General features: G+C 44.4%; 1 protein-coding gene across 1 annotated transcript in view; it reads right to left on the bottom strand.

The window, feature by feature from the left end:
- Positions 1-18,331, bottom strand: part of LOC141107563 (proteasome subunit beta type-7-like) — a 34,185-nt gene extending 15,854 nt beyond the window's left edge. The window contains exons 1-4 of the mRNA XM_073598398.1: positions 18,001-18,331; positions 7,997-8,090; positions 7,816-7,913; positions 2,368-2,508 (exon numbers count right to left, since the gene is read on the bottom strand). Of these exons, the coding sequence (XP_073454499.1) occupies positions 2,368-2,508; positions 7,816-7,913; positions 7,997-8,090; positions 18,001-18,065 (398 nt within the window). The 5' untranslated portion in view covers positions 18,066-18,331. The remainder of the gene's footprint in view (positions 1-2,367; positions 2,509-7,815; positions 7,914-7,996; positions 8,091-18,000) is intronic.
- Positions 18,332-19,072: the final 741 nt, after the last annotated feature.

Genomic DNA, 19,072 nt, shown 5'->3' with positions numbered 1-19,072 from the left:
GTCCCCTGCACCTCTGGACCCCCTTTACATTACACAGCCCCCCGCACCTCTGGACCCCTTTACATTACACAGCCTGCACCTCTGGACTCCTTTACATTACACAGTCTCCCCTGCAGATTACACAGCCCCCCTGCACATCACACAACCCCCCCTGCATATTACACAGCCCTCCCCCAGCTGTGTAAGCACGGAGGGATTGGTGCTTTCCATTTTTTTTTCTTATTTATTTATTTATTTTACACTGTCCCTTTTTAGAAAAAATTCTAATCACTTTTATTGCTGTCAGTAATAGTCAGTGACAGGTACTCTTAATGGAGGGGTCTGGGGTCTATAAGACCCCAAATCCCTCCCTCCTTTGCACTTAAAGCATTCAAAACGCCAAGTTTGGCTGTTTTGAATGCTGCCATTTTTTTAAATTTAGGCGCCTTTAAGTCTTCTGTAAACCAGAAATTATATTATGAGTTACTAGATCCGAGACCCGATCAAAGCTGATTCTGGCTTCGTTCGGTTTCTGGCCAGCCGGCTGGTCGCTCGGGCCTTCCGGTGAGATGGGAGAGCCCGGGCGAGCCACAGAAGGCGGCAGGAAGGGGGGCGTCCCCTCCCACTGCTTGGAATAACAGCCACATCGGTTGATATACCCAGTGCAGGATCACTCATACATTTTTAGTTTAACTCAACTGCATGGGTTAGAGGAGTTACTTTTCCCCTCCCTTCGCTCATTTCCTGCCTCTTCAGATGGGGCCCTATGAAGGTTCAATCAGAGAGAGAAAAAGTCTGAAGACAAACACCTTCAACTGTACCTTTCTAAAACACCTATTCTCTCTTAGAAAACCCATAGCGCTCTGGGAATCCATTGTCATAGGCACATATTGTATTTGATGTTTGTTTGTAAAACAAATTTTGTAAATAGTAAAAAAGAAAAACATAAAACCTCAGTGTACAAATATTAACCCCCAAACCATTACAGGTTCTCTTTAACTGTGATTGGACACAGCGGGAGCCAATCAGAGGGTCCGGCGGATTGTTTGGAGAGAGGCAGAACAGTGGTCTGCCTATGTAAATAAGGCAGATCGCCGTTCTGCTAGTAAGTATGACAGAGATCTTGTGTTTCTGCTAAGCAGGAACACAGATTTCTGTCTTTCTTCAGTTAAACCATCCCCCACACAGTTAGAGCGCACTCCCAGAGAACACGTTTAACCCTTTGATTGCCCCTTGATGTTAACCCCTTCCCTGCCAGTGTCATTTGTACAGTGACAGTGCATTTTTTTAGCACTGATCGCTGTATTGGTGTCACTGGTCCCCAAAAAGTGTCACTTAGTGTCAGATTTGTCCACCGCAATGTCGCTTGCCGACCAGCCGCCTTCATTATACTGCAGCAAGGTGGCTCGATCCCGCGAATCGTCGCAGCTGTACGTTGGCTCAGGAACTCGCTTGCGAGGCTCCCCCGCAGTTCTGTCACTGCGGGGGAGCCAATCAGCAGGTCCGGCTGACTCGATGTCAGCTGGCCACCCGTGATTGTTCCCCCCAGTGACTGTGTAAACAAGGCAGATCTCCGTTCTGACAGGGGCAAATCACACAGATCCTGTCTTTCTACTATGCAGTAAGATGGACCTGTGTGTTTCCCCATCACACCGCCCCCCATACAGTTAGAAAACACAAACAGGGAACACATTTAACCCTTTGATCGCCCCTGATGTTAACCCCTTCCCTGCCAGTGTCATTAGTACAATAACATATTTTTAGCACTGATTACTGTAATAATGTCACTGGTTCCCAAAAAAGTGTCAACAATGTCAGTTAGGTTTCCGATCTGTCCGCCACAATGTCGCAGTCCCGCTAAAAATCACCGATCGCCACCATTACTAGTAAAAAAATTTAAAAAAAATTTAAAAAGTCCCTAAATCTATCCCATAGTTTATAGACGCTATAGCTTTTGCGCAAACAAATCAATATACGCTTATTGGGATTTTTTTTTGCCAAAAACATGTAGCAGAATACACATTGGCCTAAATTGATGAAGAAATTAGATTTTTAGCATTTTTTTATTGGATATGTTTTATAGCAGAAAGTAAAAAAAATATTGTTTGTTTCTTTTCAATATTTTCGGTCTTTTTTGGTTTATAGCGCAAAAAATAACCACAGAGGTGATCAAATACCACCAAAAGAAAGCTCTATTTGTGGGAAAAAAAGACAATAAATTCTATTTGGGTACAGCATCGCATGACCGCGCGATTGTCAATTAAAACAACACAGTGCAGTATCGCAAAAAATGGCCTGGTCAGGAAGGGGGTAAAACCTTCCGGAGCTGCAGTGGTTAATGAGTGCTATTTTAAACTGTACCTTTTTCTCCTCCTGCTGGTGCCTTACCTGTACATCAGCTGTTTCAGCATCCTGTTAGCAGCGCACACGCGTACCTGACGCCCAGTGGACAGCGCATGAAGGTTCATGTTGGAGGATAGAAGCTGAGTGACGTATTCTGCATCAGCGGCCACTCCAGCTCCACAACAACTGTAAGCACAAAAAGAGCCAATGAAAGAGTGAGCTAAATCCCCCTATTTACTAAAGCATATGTAGTGCACCCCCTTAAGGGCTGCAGATGAATTGGGATTCCCCACCCTGCACAACCAGGCACGCCGAATTTTCACAAGCACTCCAGAGTCAGAGAACAGTCTGTGACTTTGTTTTTGTTATTTATTGAGGGTAATAACTTGGATGGGGATGGGAGGTTATGGGATGCCCAATGACTTCAACAACAAACTTCAGGGACAACTCTTCCTATATACAGTCTCTATATACAGCTCCACTTTTTCCTCCGGCACTCACTTACTTGCAGAACTCACCCTACAGTGCTGACCTGCTCCTGCTGTCCTCTTTCCTTGCTCCCGTGCCTCTAGGAAGGGCTTCCTCCGTGTGTTTTTGGTAGGATCCTTCCAGCACCCAAGCCCTGGCCTGAGGTCACCACACCCAGACTAGGGGGCACCCTCAAGGGCCACCAACAGCCTCCTCAGCACTGCATCTCCATCTTCCACCTGAATGCCCATGCTGGCATGACTCATGTCTATTTATATGGTGGCCTGCCCCCTGCCAGCCCTTTTACTGGGGATTGGCTGAGGTCCTCATCATTTTTCTAAGCAGCTCCTCGTAAGCTCCAGCCACTATGTCCAGAACATTCTCCAATGTCCCAGAAAACAGTGGGAGGCACCAGATGAATGGGTCATCCAGTCCTGAGTCACTGAACCCTGACACAGCTCAGACTTAGTCCTGAGCTAAAATAACTTTACCTACACTAAGAGCCCTTTCACACTGGGGCAGGGGCGGCTTCGGCGGTGAAACGCCGCTATTATTATTCGGTATTCGGCTGCTAGCGGGGCGGTTTTACCCCCCGCTAGCGGCCGAGAAAGGGTTAACCACTTCCCGCCCGCCCTATAGCGGATTGACGTCCGGGAAGTGGTTGTGTTATCCTGACTGGACGTCATATGACGTCCAGCAGGATAACATGCCGCAGCACGCCCCCGGGGGCGCGCATCGCGGCGATCGGTGGAGCGGTGTGTCAGTCTGACACACCGCTACACTGATCTTGGTAAAAAGCCTCCGGCGGAGGCTCTTTACCACGTGATCAGCCGTGTCCAATCACGGCTGATCACGCTGTCAATAGGAAGAGCCGTTGATCGGCTCTTCCTCACTCGCGTCTGACAGACGCGATTAGAGGAGAGCCGATCGGCGGCTCTCCTGGCAGGGGGGGTCTGTGCTGATTGTTTATCAGCGCAGCCCCCCCACAGATCACCACACTGGACCACCAGGGATCGCCACTAGGACCACCAGGGAAGGGGCAACATGTGGATGGCCAGGTATGTACCCCATGGCCATCCACATGTGCCCAGTGTGCCCAGTCAGTGCCAATCAGTGCCCACAAATGGGCACTGATTGGCACAATTATGTTGCAGTGATGCCCAACAATGCCACCCTTAGGGGCATCACTGCAAACAACCAGTGCCGTCAGTGCCACCCATCAGTGTCCATTCATGCCACCTGTCAGTGCCCATCCGTGCCCATCTATCAGTGCCCATCCATGCCCATCTGTGCCAACTATCAGTGCCACCTATGAGTGCCCATCAATGCCACCTATGAGTGCCCATCAATGCCACCTATGAGTGCCCATCAGTGCCGCCTATAAGTGCCCATCTGTGCCACCTATGAGTGCCCATCAGTGCCGCTTACCAGTGCCACCTATCAGTGCCCATCAGTGCCGCCTATCAGTGCCTATCAGTGCCCATCATCAGTGCCCATCAGTGCCACCTCATCAGTGCCACCTCATTGGTGCCACCTCATCGGTGCCCATCAGTGCCGCCGTATCAGTGCCCGTCAGTGCAGCCATATCAGTGCCCGTCATTGAAGAAGAAAACGTACTTATTTACAAAAAAAATTTAACAGAAACAAAGAAAAACTTGTTTTTTTTCAAAATTTTCGGTCTTTTTTTATTTGTTGCGCAAAAAATAAAAACCGCAGAGGTGATCAAATACCACCAAAAGAAAGCTCTATTTGTGGGAACAAAATGATAAAAAATTTGTTTGGGTACAGTGTAGCATGACCGCGCAATTGTCATTCAAATTGCGACAGCGCTGAAAGCTGAAAATTGGTCTGGGCGGGAAGGTGTCTAAGTGCCTGGTATTGAAGTGGTTAAAAACCACCGCAAAGCGCCTCTGCAGAGGCGCTTTGCCGGCGGTATAGCCGCGCCGTCCCATTGATTTCAATGGGCAGGAGCGGTGAAGGAGCGGTATACACTCTGCTCCTTCACCGCTCCGAAGATGCTGCTAGCAGGACTTTTCACACTGGGGCTTTCACACTGGAATGAAAGCAGCGGCACTTTCGGGCCGGTTTGCAGGCGCTATTATTAGCGCAATAGCGCCTGCAAACCGCCCCAGTGTGAAAGGGCTCTAACAATCTACACTACCAACTAGCACACACCAGACTAGAGGGTGCTACACATAGATGGCAACTGTTCTGGATTTGCCAGGACAGTCCTACATCTAGGTGCTCTGTCCCGGACGCAAGACCACAAAATCATCCTTTTTTGAGTTACTGAGTCACACAGGGTGATAGGAGGTGCATGGGGAGCTGAAACAAAGATTTCCCAACCTCTCCAAGGGATTCTGAGTTCCATGGGCCCCCACCCAAAGTAACTCCCGTCACTCTGAGCATGTGCTGTAACCCAAAAAGGGTATTAACTGAGGGGATAGTTGGCGATTCTCCCACATAATGGGGGACAGGACCATCTGGAAAGTGGGTGTGATCTAGACGGGACCATCTGGAAAGTGGGCATGATTGGACAGGACTGCCTGGAAGGTGGGCATGTTATAAAAGCACTAATGGCTGATAAAAAATTATAGGCAGAATAGACAAGCAATGTGTATTCTGCAGTAAAATACACTTACCTGCCTGTTCACAATCCTCTGCAAAATGTTCACTGAGCTGCACATGCATGGGAGTGATGTCATCCCACATTGGCCAATCAGGATGGCTAAAAACTAGCACCCAGAAGGAATTGGGGAGATGTTGGCGGCAGCAAGGGACCTTTCGGTGCTGGACTTTAATTACACTTAAAGTATTGGCCATGGATGGGGGGGTGGCGAAGTTACAGTGTTCCAGGGACTGGAACAAAAACTGTTGGAAGGTATGCCAAGCACATACTATGCTAATCCAATCAGTAAAGTTCATTTAGAGCCAAAATCATTTTTTCTTTTCCTTTTTTCCTTTTTTTGATAGCTTTGGATAGAGCAGAGCATAATTATCATGCTGTCCCCACTGTCACTGACACTGAAAGGAAAAATCCAAAATTTTGAGTTGTCAATAGAACAGGAGGTCATAAAAAGTCTTCCAATGGGGACATTTTGGTGACAAAAAAAAGGGCCCATTCACAATATATGCAGTTACCGTAACTGCAATGACACACAAAAGAGAAAAATTTGTCCTGTTCAGAACGGAAAGCGGTGTTACATTGCATTCCAGAATATTGCGATATTATGCAACACTTTTGCATAATATCGCAGTGCTGTGTAGTCCTGCATGTCACTGCACAGAAGCACGGCGCACCTTGTTTCTGTGCAGTGACACAAAATGAAGTGCATTTTGCAGATTTGCACTACAGAATGTGTTCCATAGGAAACCATGTTAAATGGACTGTAGTGCAAATCTGCAAAATGCAAAAAGCACTAAAAATGCCTAGGTGTGAACCAGGCCTTACTGTCCACTTTATTAGGTACCCCTGTTTAATTGCTTGGTAACACAAACGGCTAATCAGCCAATCAAATGGCAGCAACTCAATGCATTTAGGCATCTAGACGTGGTGAAGACAATTTGCTGAAATTCAAACCTAGCATCAGAATGGGGAAGAAAAGGGGTTTTAAGTGACTTTGAACGTGGCATGGTTGTTGGTGCCAGACGGGCTGGTCTGAGTATTTAAAAAGCTGCTGATCTACTGGGATTTTCACACGCAACTGTCTCTAGAGTTTACGGTGAATGGTCCGAAAAAGAGTAAATATCCAGTGAGCAGCAGTTGTGTGGACGAAAATGCCTTGCTGATGTCAGAGGAGAATGGGCAGACTGGTTTGGGATGATCGAAAGGCGACAGTAACTCAAATAACCACTCGTTACAACCAAGGAATGCAGAATACCATCTCTAAATGCCCAACAAATCGAATCTTGAAGCAGATGGGCTACAGCTACAGAAGACCACACTGGGTGCCCCCCCCCCCCCCTTCAGCTAAGAACAGGAAACCCAGGGTACAATTCGCACAGGCTCACCAAAATTGGACAATAGAAAATTGGAAAAAACGTTGCCTGGTATTGTGAACCTCAATTTTAGCTGCAAAATTCAGATGGTGGGGTCAGAATTTGGCGTAAACAACATGAAAGCATGGATCCATCCTGTCTTGTATCACCGGTTCAGGCTGGTGGTGTAATGGTGGGGGGGATATTTTTTTGGCACACTTTGGGCCCCTTAGTACCAACTGAGCATCGCTTAAACGCCACTGAGTATTGTTGCTGACCATGTCCATCCCTTTATGACTACAGTATACCCATCTTCTGATGGCTCCTTCCAGCAGGATAATGGACCATGTCACAAAGCTCTAATCATCTCACCACTGGACAATGAGGTCACTGTACTCCAATGGCCTCCACAGTCACCAGATCTCAATCCAATAGAGCATCTTTGGGATGTGGTGGAACGGGATATTCACATCATTGATGTGCAGCCGACAAATCTGCAACAACTGTGTGATGCTATCATGTCACTATGGACCAAAATCTCTGAGCAATGTTTCCAACACCTTGTTGAATCTATGCCACCAAGAATGAAGGCAGTTCTGACGGCAAAACGGGGGCTAACCCGGTACTAGCAAGGTATACCTAATAAAGTGGCCTGTGAGAGCATATTAGGGGTGGGATAGGGTGGGACATGATGCCGCAATCATTGCATAGTGCAGATTTTGCCTTGAAATAGTCAACGCAATCTTCCATAGATGTCTGGTCTATAAAAGTCGCATGGCGTGCTTATAGTTATAACCTCACCTGGCACAGCTGTGGCAGTCTGGCTTTTCAGGTGAGCTAAGTGACTTTTCCATAATTTACTCTGAAACTTTCCATCACTTGCCCACTAGTGGTGATTGATTTGATAGGGAGGATGTCCTTTGCATTCCTCCAGAGTACAATAAAGGTTTAGCAGACCCAGGTCTACTCTACTCAAAATGTAGACTCCGTTTTTTAAAATATTTCTAACACATGAAAAAAGTAACAAAATAATGTCATAATTCTTACTATATATTGTCAGTGATGTGATGAATCTTGGCACAATTCTTATCCGCCACTACCATGTCATCAGTAGCCCTCCTGTCCGCTCCCAGAATGATTCCATCCTGAAAAGATAAAAAAAAGTGTCAGCTCCAAAAGTAAAACCATGCCTTTGACAATCCAACTTTCTCTGCCCACTGCCACCTACCTTAAAGACGAGGCCGGCGATGGTGGTCCCTGTCTTCCGTGCTTTGGGGGGGTTCAGGCCAAGACTGGAACACTCAGCTTCTAAGTGGTTATTTCTGAGAAATTAAAAATGAAGAAAAATGTGACGTTTCAGCAAAAAAAATTATTACGGTAACATTTTTCAAGAAAGTCATTTATCTAACGCTTGATTCGACGATCGTATTCCATACAGAAGTGTGTGTAGGTGCTTCATTCTGGTCATTTTGAAACTGTGTAAAAAGATTCCTTGCTTATTAGTTATATTAAACCTATAAGTGTGTTTTTTTTTCACCACTTTTCCTTTCTACTGTCTTTTAAAAATAAGCGTCATGTTTTTGAGAGTTTTTTTTTTCGGGCGTTTTTTCCAGGCATTTGTATGGGCATTCTTGAGCGTTTTTGTACAGCATTTTTAAAGCTTTGGCATTTTTTAGCCAATAGAGAAAAAAAATAATCCCTTTTCATCATTTGTTGCTATGTTTTTCAGCTTTTGACCCACTTTTATTTATTTTTTATTAATTTTTAAAAAACATTATTGTAAAGGGTTATAGGTAGGGATTAATTAACCACTTCAATTCTGGGCACTTATACACCTTCCCGCCCAGACCAGTTTTCAGCTTTCAGCGCTGTCGCACTTTGAAGGACAATTGCGCGGTCATGCAACGCTGTACCCAAACTACATTTTTATCATTTTATTCCCACAAATAGAGTTTTCTTTTGGTGGTATTTGATCACCTCTGGGATTTTTATTTTTTGCTAAACAAATAAAAAAAAAGACCGAAAAATTGTGAAAAAAAACCTTTTTTTTTGTTTCTGTTAGAGCCCTTGCACACTGGGGCGGGGGCGGCGTCGGCGGTAAAACGCCGCTATTAATAGCGGCGTTTTACCGTCGGTATGCGGCCGCTAGCGGGGCGGTTTTACCCCCCGCTAGCGGCCGAGAAAGGGTTAAAAACCACCGCAAAGCGCCTCTGCAGAGGCGCATTGCCGGCGGTATAGCCGCGCCGTCCCATTGATTTCAATGGGCAGGAGCGGTAAAGGAGCGGTATACACACCGCTCCTTCACCGCTCCGAAGATGCTGCTAGCAGGACTTTTATTACCGTCCTGCCAGCGCATCGCTCCAGTGTGCAAGCCCTCGGGGCTTTCACACAGGAATACATGCAGCGGCACTTTCGGGGCGGTTTGCAGGCGCTATTATTAGCGCAATAGCGCCTGCAAACCGCCCCAGTGTGCAAGGGCTCTTACAAAACTTTGTAAATAAGTAAGTTCTCTCCTTCACTGATGGGCACTGATGAGGCTGCACTGATAAGGCGGCACCGATGGGCATCGATTAGGTGGCAATGATGGGCAATGATGATTGGCACTAATATGCAGCACTGATGGGGCACTGATAGGTGGCACGGATGGGCACTGATAGGCTGCACGGATGGGCACTGATAGGTGGCACTGATGTACATTAATGGATGATACTGATGGATGCCAATCAGTGCCAAACAATAATGCCTGCCAAACAGTGATGCCCACTGTAGGCACTGATTGGCATCCATTGTGGGCACCGATTGGCATACCTGGTGGAGACTAGTGGTGGGCATCCCTGGTGGTCCTGGTGGCGTCCCTGGTGGTCCAGTGTGGGCATCCTCGGGGGGTCAGCACAGACCCCCCCCCGTCAGAGGAGCAGCCAATTGGCTTTCCTCTATTCGCGTCTGACGCGAGTGAGGAAAAGCCGATCAATGGCTCTTCCTGTTTACATCATGATCAGCTGTGATTGGACACGGCTGATCACGTGGTAAAGAGTCTCTGTCAGAGACTCTTTACCTAGATCGGAGTTGCGGTTACACACCGCAACAATGATCGGCATGATGCGCGCCCCCGGGGGCGCACAGCAGCTTGATATCCTGGCGACGTCATTTGACGTCCGGTCAGGATATCGCAACCACTTTGCCGACGTCTTATTGCTATATGGCGGGCGGCAAGCAGTTAATTCATTTATTTTATTTAATTATTATTAGTATTTATTTATTTTATAAGATTAGGGGTTAGGAATAGGGGTTATTATAAGGTTCAGGGGTTAGAATTAGGGTTAGGGGTTAATATTATGGTTAGGAGTTAATGGTTGGGGTTAGCATATTTTTTTTTTTTTTTTATTTATTACTTATGATTACTATTATTATTTTTTTGTTTATGTAGTTTATTTTCATTTATTTATTGCATTTGAGCAGAAAAATACTCAGAAACGCCCAACAAAATGCACTACAAAACTCAAAAACATGTGAAAAAAGTGTTTGCATGCATTTCTATGAAACAAAAACACTTCAAAAACACACCAATCTGCCTGATTCGAGTTACAAATAAATTTCCAGAACTTTTTTGAGCCTCAGGCATTTGGCTTCAGGCAATTTGTAGTGGAGATGTAAACCAACTCCATAGAAAATAACTGATTTTTTTTCTCCTCCAGTGTTTTGGTGTTTCAAGCTTCAAAACGCTGAGGTGTGAATAGGGCCTTAGGCTGACCGTGCATTACCAGATTTTTGAAAAAACGTTTGTATGAAATTCTTAGTACATTCAATAAATTTGAGTTGGAAAGTCCCTCAAAATTTAGTTTTTAACATTCAATTTTTGAAATGAATGGACTTCACCGGACAAAAAAAAAAACACATTTACTATTAGAAATTTGTTCATGCAAGGAATAATTTCCATCCTGCTCCTTCGGATTGCCTCCTCACTGCGGTTGAAAACAAACAGCAATTTGAGCCCACTAAGCAGTAGAGATTTAAAAAAATGTACTTAAAAAAAATAAATAAATAAATAAATTGTGAACAAAATTCTATTAGTGTATGGCCAGCTTTACTCCAGCATTGTTCTTTGCTTGATTTAAACCTTGCCCCACTCTGCAGTCTACAACAGTCAATTTATTTTTTATTTATTTATTTATTTATTTATCTTTTTGTTTGTTTTGTTTATTTACCTTTTTTTTTTTGATTCCAGACCCCAACTTAATTCTTACTTAAGTGACAGTGATGTAGCCACCCTACCAGAGGAAGGCCTGGAGCTGCAGGCGCAGCTTAAGCAGAAGGCAAACATAACTAGGTTTTTATCTATGCTGGAGTTAATATAGGGTTAGATATTTAGCTGGCTTAACCACTTCAGCCCCGGAATGATTTACCCACTTCCTGGCCAGGCCATTTTTTGCGTTTCGACACTGCGTCACTTTAACTGACAATTGCGCGGTCGTGCGACGCTGTACCCAAACAAAATGTATGTCTTTTTTTCCCACAAATAGAGCTTTCTTTTGTTGGCATTTGATCACCTCTGCGTTTTTTATTTTTTGGGCTATAAACAAGAAAGGAGCAACAATTTAAAAATAAAACTAAAACTTTTTTACTTTCTGCTATAAAACATTTCCAAAAAAAAAATAAAAATGTAAAAAACTAATTTATTCATTAGTTTAGACCAATATGTATTCTGCTACACATTTTTGGTAAAAAAAAACAAAAAAAACCAAAACAAACGCAAAATAGCGTATATTGATTGGTTTGCGCAAAAGTTATCGCATCTACAAAATAGGGGATAGATTTATGTCATTTTTATTTTTTATTTTTTTACTTGTAATGGCGGCGATCAGTGACTTTTAGCAGGACTGATCGGACACCTAACTGACATTGTTGACACTTTTTTTTGGGAACCAGTGACATTATTACAGTAATCAGTGCTAAAAATATGCACTGTTATTGTACTAATGACACTGGCAGGGAAGGGGTTAACTTCAGGGGTGATCAAAGGGTTAAATGTGTTCCCTGTTTGTGTTTTCAAACTGTACAGGGGACAGTGTGACGGGGAAACACCCAGATCTGTCTTCCTGCATAGCAGAAAGACAGGATCTGTGTGATCTTTCCCTGTTAGAATGGAGATTTGCCTTGTTTACACAGGCAGATCACCGTTCTGTCACTGTGGGGAACGATCAAGGGTGGCGGACCCGCTGATTGGCTCCCCCGCAGTGACAGAGCGGCTGGGGAGCCTCCGGCGGCGCGTGCGCGCCCACAAGAGCGAGTTCCTGGGCCGACGTACAGCTACGACGATTCGCGGGATCGAGCCACCTTGCCTCAGTATAATGACGGTGGCTGGTCGGCAAGCGGTTAAAATATTGCAAGGGTCTTGTCTGATTGGATAAGGCAAGGGTGAGGCAGGGTGTGGAGCATAAGGGAATGGTGACTTTGCCTCATGGTTGGAGCAGGGACGAGTTTATAGGCCACGACAGCCATAATAATATGCAATACCTTGGTCTTGAAGCCTCCTGGAAAATCAACATCACATATCCCAGAAGTCATCTGCATTGTAGTGGCCAGATCAGGGCAGAGCTAGTGTGTATCATCATGAGTGAACCCGTAATGCCGCGTACACACGACCGGTTTCTCTGACGGAACTCCATTCAAGCGGTCTTGCCTACACACAGTCAAACCAAAGTCCGACCGCCCAGAACGTGGTGACGTACAACACGTACGACGGGACTAGAAAAAGGAAGGTCAATAGCCAGTAGCCAATAGCTTCCGTCTTGAACTTGCGTCAGAGCATGCGTCGTTTTTTGTCCGTTGGAACAGCATACAGACGAGCGGTTTTCCCGATAGGAATTGGTTTTGTCGGAAATTTTAGAACATGTTCTATTTCTAGGTCCGTCAGAATTTTAGAAAAAAAAAGTCCGATGAGACATACACACGATCGGAATAGACGATGAAAAGCTTCCATCTGACTTTTTCTGTCGGACATTCCGCTCGTGTGTACGCGGCTTAATAGACAGACAACCTTTGATGATGTTAATAGCAAAGGTGGTGGCAGAGGACCCGGCTGTGCAGGATGGAATGGCAGATCCCACTAGACCAGTGCTGAAGTCTCTGGGAGTGAGAGGACATTTTTCTTTTTTTTTTCTTTTTATGATAACCTTTTTAAATACTAAGAGAGTATTAAAAAAAAATTCCTAAAGGGGTTGAGTGAAACTCTTCTTGAAATATTACATTTTTATGTTCTATACAGTTTTATACACCAGGCAAAAAAGAGGGACAACTGAGGAGGACAAAGCGATTTTGTTCCATTTGAGGGACATTTGGGAACCATACAGTATATATTATACATAAAACTTCAGATTACACGCCAGTCTGTGAAGCTAAAAAGTTTCACAATTCGATTTTTGCATAAACATCGCTTGCTGGTGCATTTTATAATAATAAAATAAATGTTCGCTATGCAGCACGTTGGAAAATGGGTGCAGTATGAAAGTGAAACTTCCTTGTAGCTGTCCTTGATAATACACGTGGCATTTAGTAGGCCTCATATCACTTTTTTTATAGACTAGTTCTGTTGTCTGCCTTCTGGCCATCAGAAGGTCAATAATCCCAGTATGCTGAGACCTGTAGTTCCTGGGACAATACAGAGGACTTTTATTTATAATGCACCAAGGTGATCACAAATCTTTGAGCACATGCCTCAGTAATCTGGATAGACATCTTGGTGCTCTGCAGATATGTACAGTATATAGCGCTCCCTGTCACTACACCGCACTGTAACAATACCACCATAGATGCAAGCAAAGCTCTCCATCTTAGTTACTATAAAAGAGCTACTTATACTTTCACAGATGCTAATGCAGAAAACATCACAACTTGACATAAAGTGATAACAAAGTCACTCATTTAACCACTTGCCGACCACCATATAGCAAATATACTGCTACAGATTGGCCGCTGTGCGCAGGATCACGTATATTTGCGTGATCCTGAACTTCAGGGTAGCGGGAACGAATGCGCGCTGCCGGCAGCTCACTACCTCTGTGATTATACACAGCGGTAGCCAATCAGCGGGTACTGCGGACTCAATGTCCGCCGGCATCCGCCGATCAATTCGGTACAGATGCAGTCGGTCAGTAGGGAAGGCATGGATCCTGTGTTCCTGCAGCGCTGGGACAAGGATCCATGCCATCCCCTAGTAAAAACACCTCCCACACTGTACAAAAACACTGGCTAGGAGCAAAGTTAACCCCTTGATCGCCCTCGATGTTAACCCCTTCCCAGCCAGTGTCATTAGTACAGTGACAGTGCATAATTTTAGCATTGTCAGTTAGGTGTCCGATTTGTCCGCTGTAATATCGCACTGCCACTTTAAGTTGCTGATCGCCGCCAATACTAGTAAAAAATAAATATAAATTCCATAAATATATCCCATACTTTGTAGACGCTATAACTTTTGCACAAACTAATCAATATTCGCCTATTGGGATTTTTTTTTTTTTTACCAAAAACATCTAGCAGAATACATATTGGCCTAAATTGATGAAGAAATTCGATTTTATTAAATTTTTTTTTATTGGATACGTTTCATAACAGACAGTAAAAAGTATTGTTTTTTTTCTTTTCAAAATTGTCAGTTACTTTTTTGTTTATGGTGAAAAAAAATATAAAAACCGCAGAGGTGATCAAATACCACCAAAAGAAAGCTAATTTGTGGGAAAAAAAGGACATACATTTTATTTGGGTACAGTGTCGCACAACCGTGCAATTGTCAGTTAAAATAATGCAGTGCCGTATTGCAAAAAAATAGCCTGGTCAGGAAAGGGGGGGGGGGGTAAATCTTCCGGAGTTGAAGTGGGTAATGCTTTATTTATGGATGCTGTATTTTGCAGGGTCTGCATTTGATCAGCATTGCCTTTAACGTGAGCAGTAGTCGAGAGCCCCTATTTATTTCCTAATAAAAATCCAGAGATAAGCCAACATGTTTCAGGGGTTTTAAAGAGCCCCTTTTGTCAGGGTTGTATTAAATAGAAGGTGTTGACAACTGGTTGCTTGTTTTTATCTGTACTCCTTGGTATGTTTAATTATCTATCATAAAAAGGGCAGTGTTAAAGGTAAGTGGAGTCTTGGAGCTGCATTTTATGTACAGTTTCTACTACTTTTCTGGTGGTGTACACAATACACAATACAGTGCAGCCATAGTACAGTTGCTAATACAGTGCAGGCGGTGTACACAGTATCTAATACAGTGCAGGCGGTGTACACAGTATCTAATACAGTGCAGGCGGTGTACACAGTATCTAATACAGTGCAGGCGGTGTACACAGTATCTAATACAGTGCAGGCGGTGTACACAGTATCTAATACAGTGTAGTGTGGTGTTGCAAAACAAAATAAGCATCATGTCCGGAAGGCCACCACGGAGAGGCAGATGCTCACAGGCCAATAAAGGAGGGCAAGCAGCCTCTGTGTCTACAGTCAACAGTGCTGGTCGTAGACACGGTGCATCCTCTGCAGGTAGCCGTGGGGCACGCTTGTCCTTTTTTTTTGCTGCTGGCCGTGTTATTGAGCCAGAACATGCAGAAGAGTTGGTGGAGTGGATAACAAAGCCGTACTTATCCTCCCTCACCCAGGCTCAGAGTAGTTTGCCTTCCAATGCAGCTGCCAAAGCGGCCTATTCCACCGGCTCCTTGTCCACAGTCACTCCTTCCGTAGCCCCACCATCATGCATGGAGGTGTCCCCAGATCTTTTCGACCATAGTGTCAGTTACATGCTGCTGGAGGATGTGCAGCGATTTGAAGGCTCCAATGATGGTTCCCAGGTTGAGGATGAGAGTAACGTGAGCCTAGAGAGAGGGGGTGCCCAAGAAGGACAAGAAACTGTCAGTCATGTTCCCCCAGCTGTAGCATAATGCCAAGTTTGCTCCAGTGACGAGGAGGGAGAGGATGATGAGGTCACTGACCCTACTTGGGTGCCTGATAGAAGGGAGGAGGAGGAGGCACAACTCCAACGAGGCAGGATTTCTTCTAGGGGGCAGCTTAAGGGCAGCCACCCTACTGCATCACACCACAGAGCTCCGCAGGTGCAGGGCGCTGCTGACTCCCCGGTGACTTTGAAAGGTTCCTTGGCGTGGACCTTTTTCGACACACATGCAGCAGATCGCACCGTTGCTGTTTGCAAACTATGTCTGAAGCGGATCAAGCGTGGCCAGAACAGCAGTCGCTTTGGCACCACATGCTTGACCAGAAAAAGGCGGGCTTATTCTTGCTCCTCATCAGCTGGGATCTCCAACCCTACTATACCTCCAATCTTCTCAAAAACCTGCACTGAGAGGAATGAAGGTATAGCAATAGGTGTCCCAAGTACTTGAAGCCAATCTGCTAGCAGTACACCACCATCTGATTTTAGCAGGCAAATTTCCCTACCCCAGTTGCTAAACCGTCGAAAGAAATTCGGTCCCAGCCATCCACATGCTCAGCGTCTGAATGCTAGCTTGGCCAAATTGCTAGCACTGCAACTGCTGCCTTTTCAGCTGGTAGACTCTGCTCCCAAAGGGCCTGGTAATGTACTGGGGGAGTAGGGGAACCCATGCCGTTTTTTTTCAATGATTTTCTTCTATATTGCAGAGACCCGACAATACATTACAGCCGCAAGCAGTTTTAAATGACGTTTTTTCCTTTAGAAATGTCATTTTGCTGTGGTATTGTTCTAAACATAGGAAAACTGCGCTACTTTACAGGAATACTATAGACACCCCCCAGGCACGATATTTAAAGGAATATTTTATTTTTATTGTATCACATTAAGTACTATTAAAATCACTGCTCCCGAAAAAACAGCTGTTTTTAAAACTTTTTTTTGCATTGATACATGTCCCCTGGGGCAGGACCCAGGTCCCCAAACACCTTTTATGACAATAACTTACATATAAGCCTTTAAAATTAGCACTTTTGATTTTTCACATTCGTGCCCCATAGACTTTAACGGTGTTCGCGTGTTCGAATTAATTTTTTGCATGTTTGCATGGTCTGGTTTGGCTCACCCCTATCTAAATTATAGGTATTGGAATTTCCTTTAAAATTTGGCTGATAGTGAACGTAACGAATACGAATTTATCTGAAGTTACAAATTATCCTAATAAAGTGGCCGGTGAACGTAGATCTAAATATAAAGCTGCTGATGCATTCATCAATAGGTGCTTTTGTTCATCTGATGAAAAAAGCTGTTTTTGTTTTTTCTTTTACAATTTTTTAAATATATTTTTTATATATAAAACAAGGTCAAAATTGATCAATAGCACACTATGTTCATAGATTTAATCATATTGTTTGATTCTGTAAAGAATCGTTCAATTAGATTGCTACGTGTAAGGCCACTCACTGTAAGGCTCATCACATGTTACAATATGATTGTACAATCTCCTTTAAATCCACCAACAACTATGTGGCACAAGGGCCTGGCTGGTTGGATTCAAATTGATTGGATAGTTTAGGTAGGTCGGTCCTCATATTATATCGTTTTGGTAAATCTTGGTAGAATTTAATTATACATCGTATAGTCAGATTGTAACATGTATGGTGACCCTTAGGCCCACTAACAACTAAGCAGTACAAAGCCACCTTGATTGGATATAAATTGATTGGATATATTAGGTAGGTCCTTTTATTACATCTAAAGTTGATTGTACTGTACGGAGATTATATAGTCAGCTTGTAACATGTACGGTGACATTTAGGCCTACTAACAACTATGTAGTACACGGCTACCCTGATTGGATATCGATTGATTGGATTGTTTAGGTCAGGCTTCATATTACATCATTTTGTAAATCAATAGTTGATTGTACAGAGATTGCACAATCAGATTGTAACTTGTATGGTGACCCTTAGACCTACTACCAACTGCAGTCAAGGTCAGTGTGAATGGATAAGGATTGATTGGATAGTTTATGTAGGTCCTCATATTTCATATTTTCTGTAAATCTAAAGTTGATTGTACAAAAATTGTATGGTCAGATTGTAATGTGTATGGTGATCTTAGGTTGCATCAATCCGCCCACTCTATGCATACGTGGCTGACATAACCCGCGGCAAGAAGATTTTATCTTTTACCAATTCAGAGAAGTCGGAATAGTGAATTAAGATGGTTGATCGGTTGCTTTAGGTTCTTTGTCAGAATAAATGACATTTTTTAGAGTCGGTTGAGGAATTTCTTACCTGGCACAGTTCTCAAAGCTGAATCCTCCTTGTTGGGGTTCGAATCTCGACAGCGTTGGTAACATGATGGCAGTTTGAGGTGCGGTCTGATCACTCAACTTGTCTGGAGACTTTGGATCTGTCACCTGTCAGGACTCCTCACCTGTCTCCTATGGAGTCCCCTGTCCCTGGTCAGCAGTGATCTCTATAATACAGACCCGGGATCTGTCCTCCCTTATTGTCAGCTGGAGTCCCCCGACACTGAACACTAACTTCACCGCCAATAATGTCCCCCTCCTCTGTCTCCTCCTGATTCTACATCTCACTGCTTTCACTTTCATCTTCTTACCATTCACATGATAGACACTCATAGGAGGCAGTACAGCGTGTAAGCTATCGTATAGCAAGCGTTATATCCTGATCTCACATTTCTGTAACTCTTACTATGCTGTATACTTCACTGACATCTAAGATTTCACTGACATCCCCCCTACATCTCATTGACATCTCACCATCATCTCCCCTACATCTCACCATCATCTCCCCTACATCTCACCATCATCTCCCCTACATCTCACCATCATCTCCCCTACATCTCACTGACATCTCACCATCATCTCCCCTACATCTCACCAACATCTCACCATCATCTCCCCTACATCTCACCGACATCTCACCATCATTTCCCCTACATCTCACCAACATCTCACCATCATCTCCCCTACATCTCACCGACATCTCACCATCATCTCCCCTACATCTCACCAATATCTCACCATCATCTCCCCTACATCTCACCATCATCTCCCCTACATCTCACTGACATCTCACCATCATCTCCCCTACATCTCACCGACATCTCACCATCATTTCCCCTACATCTCACCAACATCTCACCATCATCTCCCCTACATCTCACCGACATCTCACCATCATCTCCCCTACATCTCACCATCATCTCCCCTACATCTCACCGACATCTCACCATCATCTCCCCTACATCTCACCAACATCTCACCATCATCTCCCCTACATCTCACCATCATCTCCCCTACATCTCACCATCATCTCACCATCATCTCCCCTACATCTC

Source organism: Aquarana catesbeiana, linkage group LG09, assembly GCF_042186555.1.
Source record: "Aquarana catesbeiana isolate 2022-GZ linkage group LG09, ASM4218655v1, whole genome shotgun sequence".
NCBI classification, from domain to species: domain Eukaryota; kingdom Metazoa; phylum Chordata; class Amphibia; order Anura; family Ranidae; genus Aquarana; species Aquarana catesbeiana.
The sequence above is the reverse complement of the archived record's forward strand: the minus strand, read 5'-3'. Positions and strand labels throughout refer to the sequence as shown.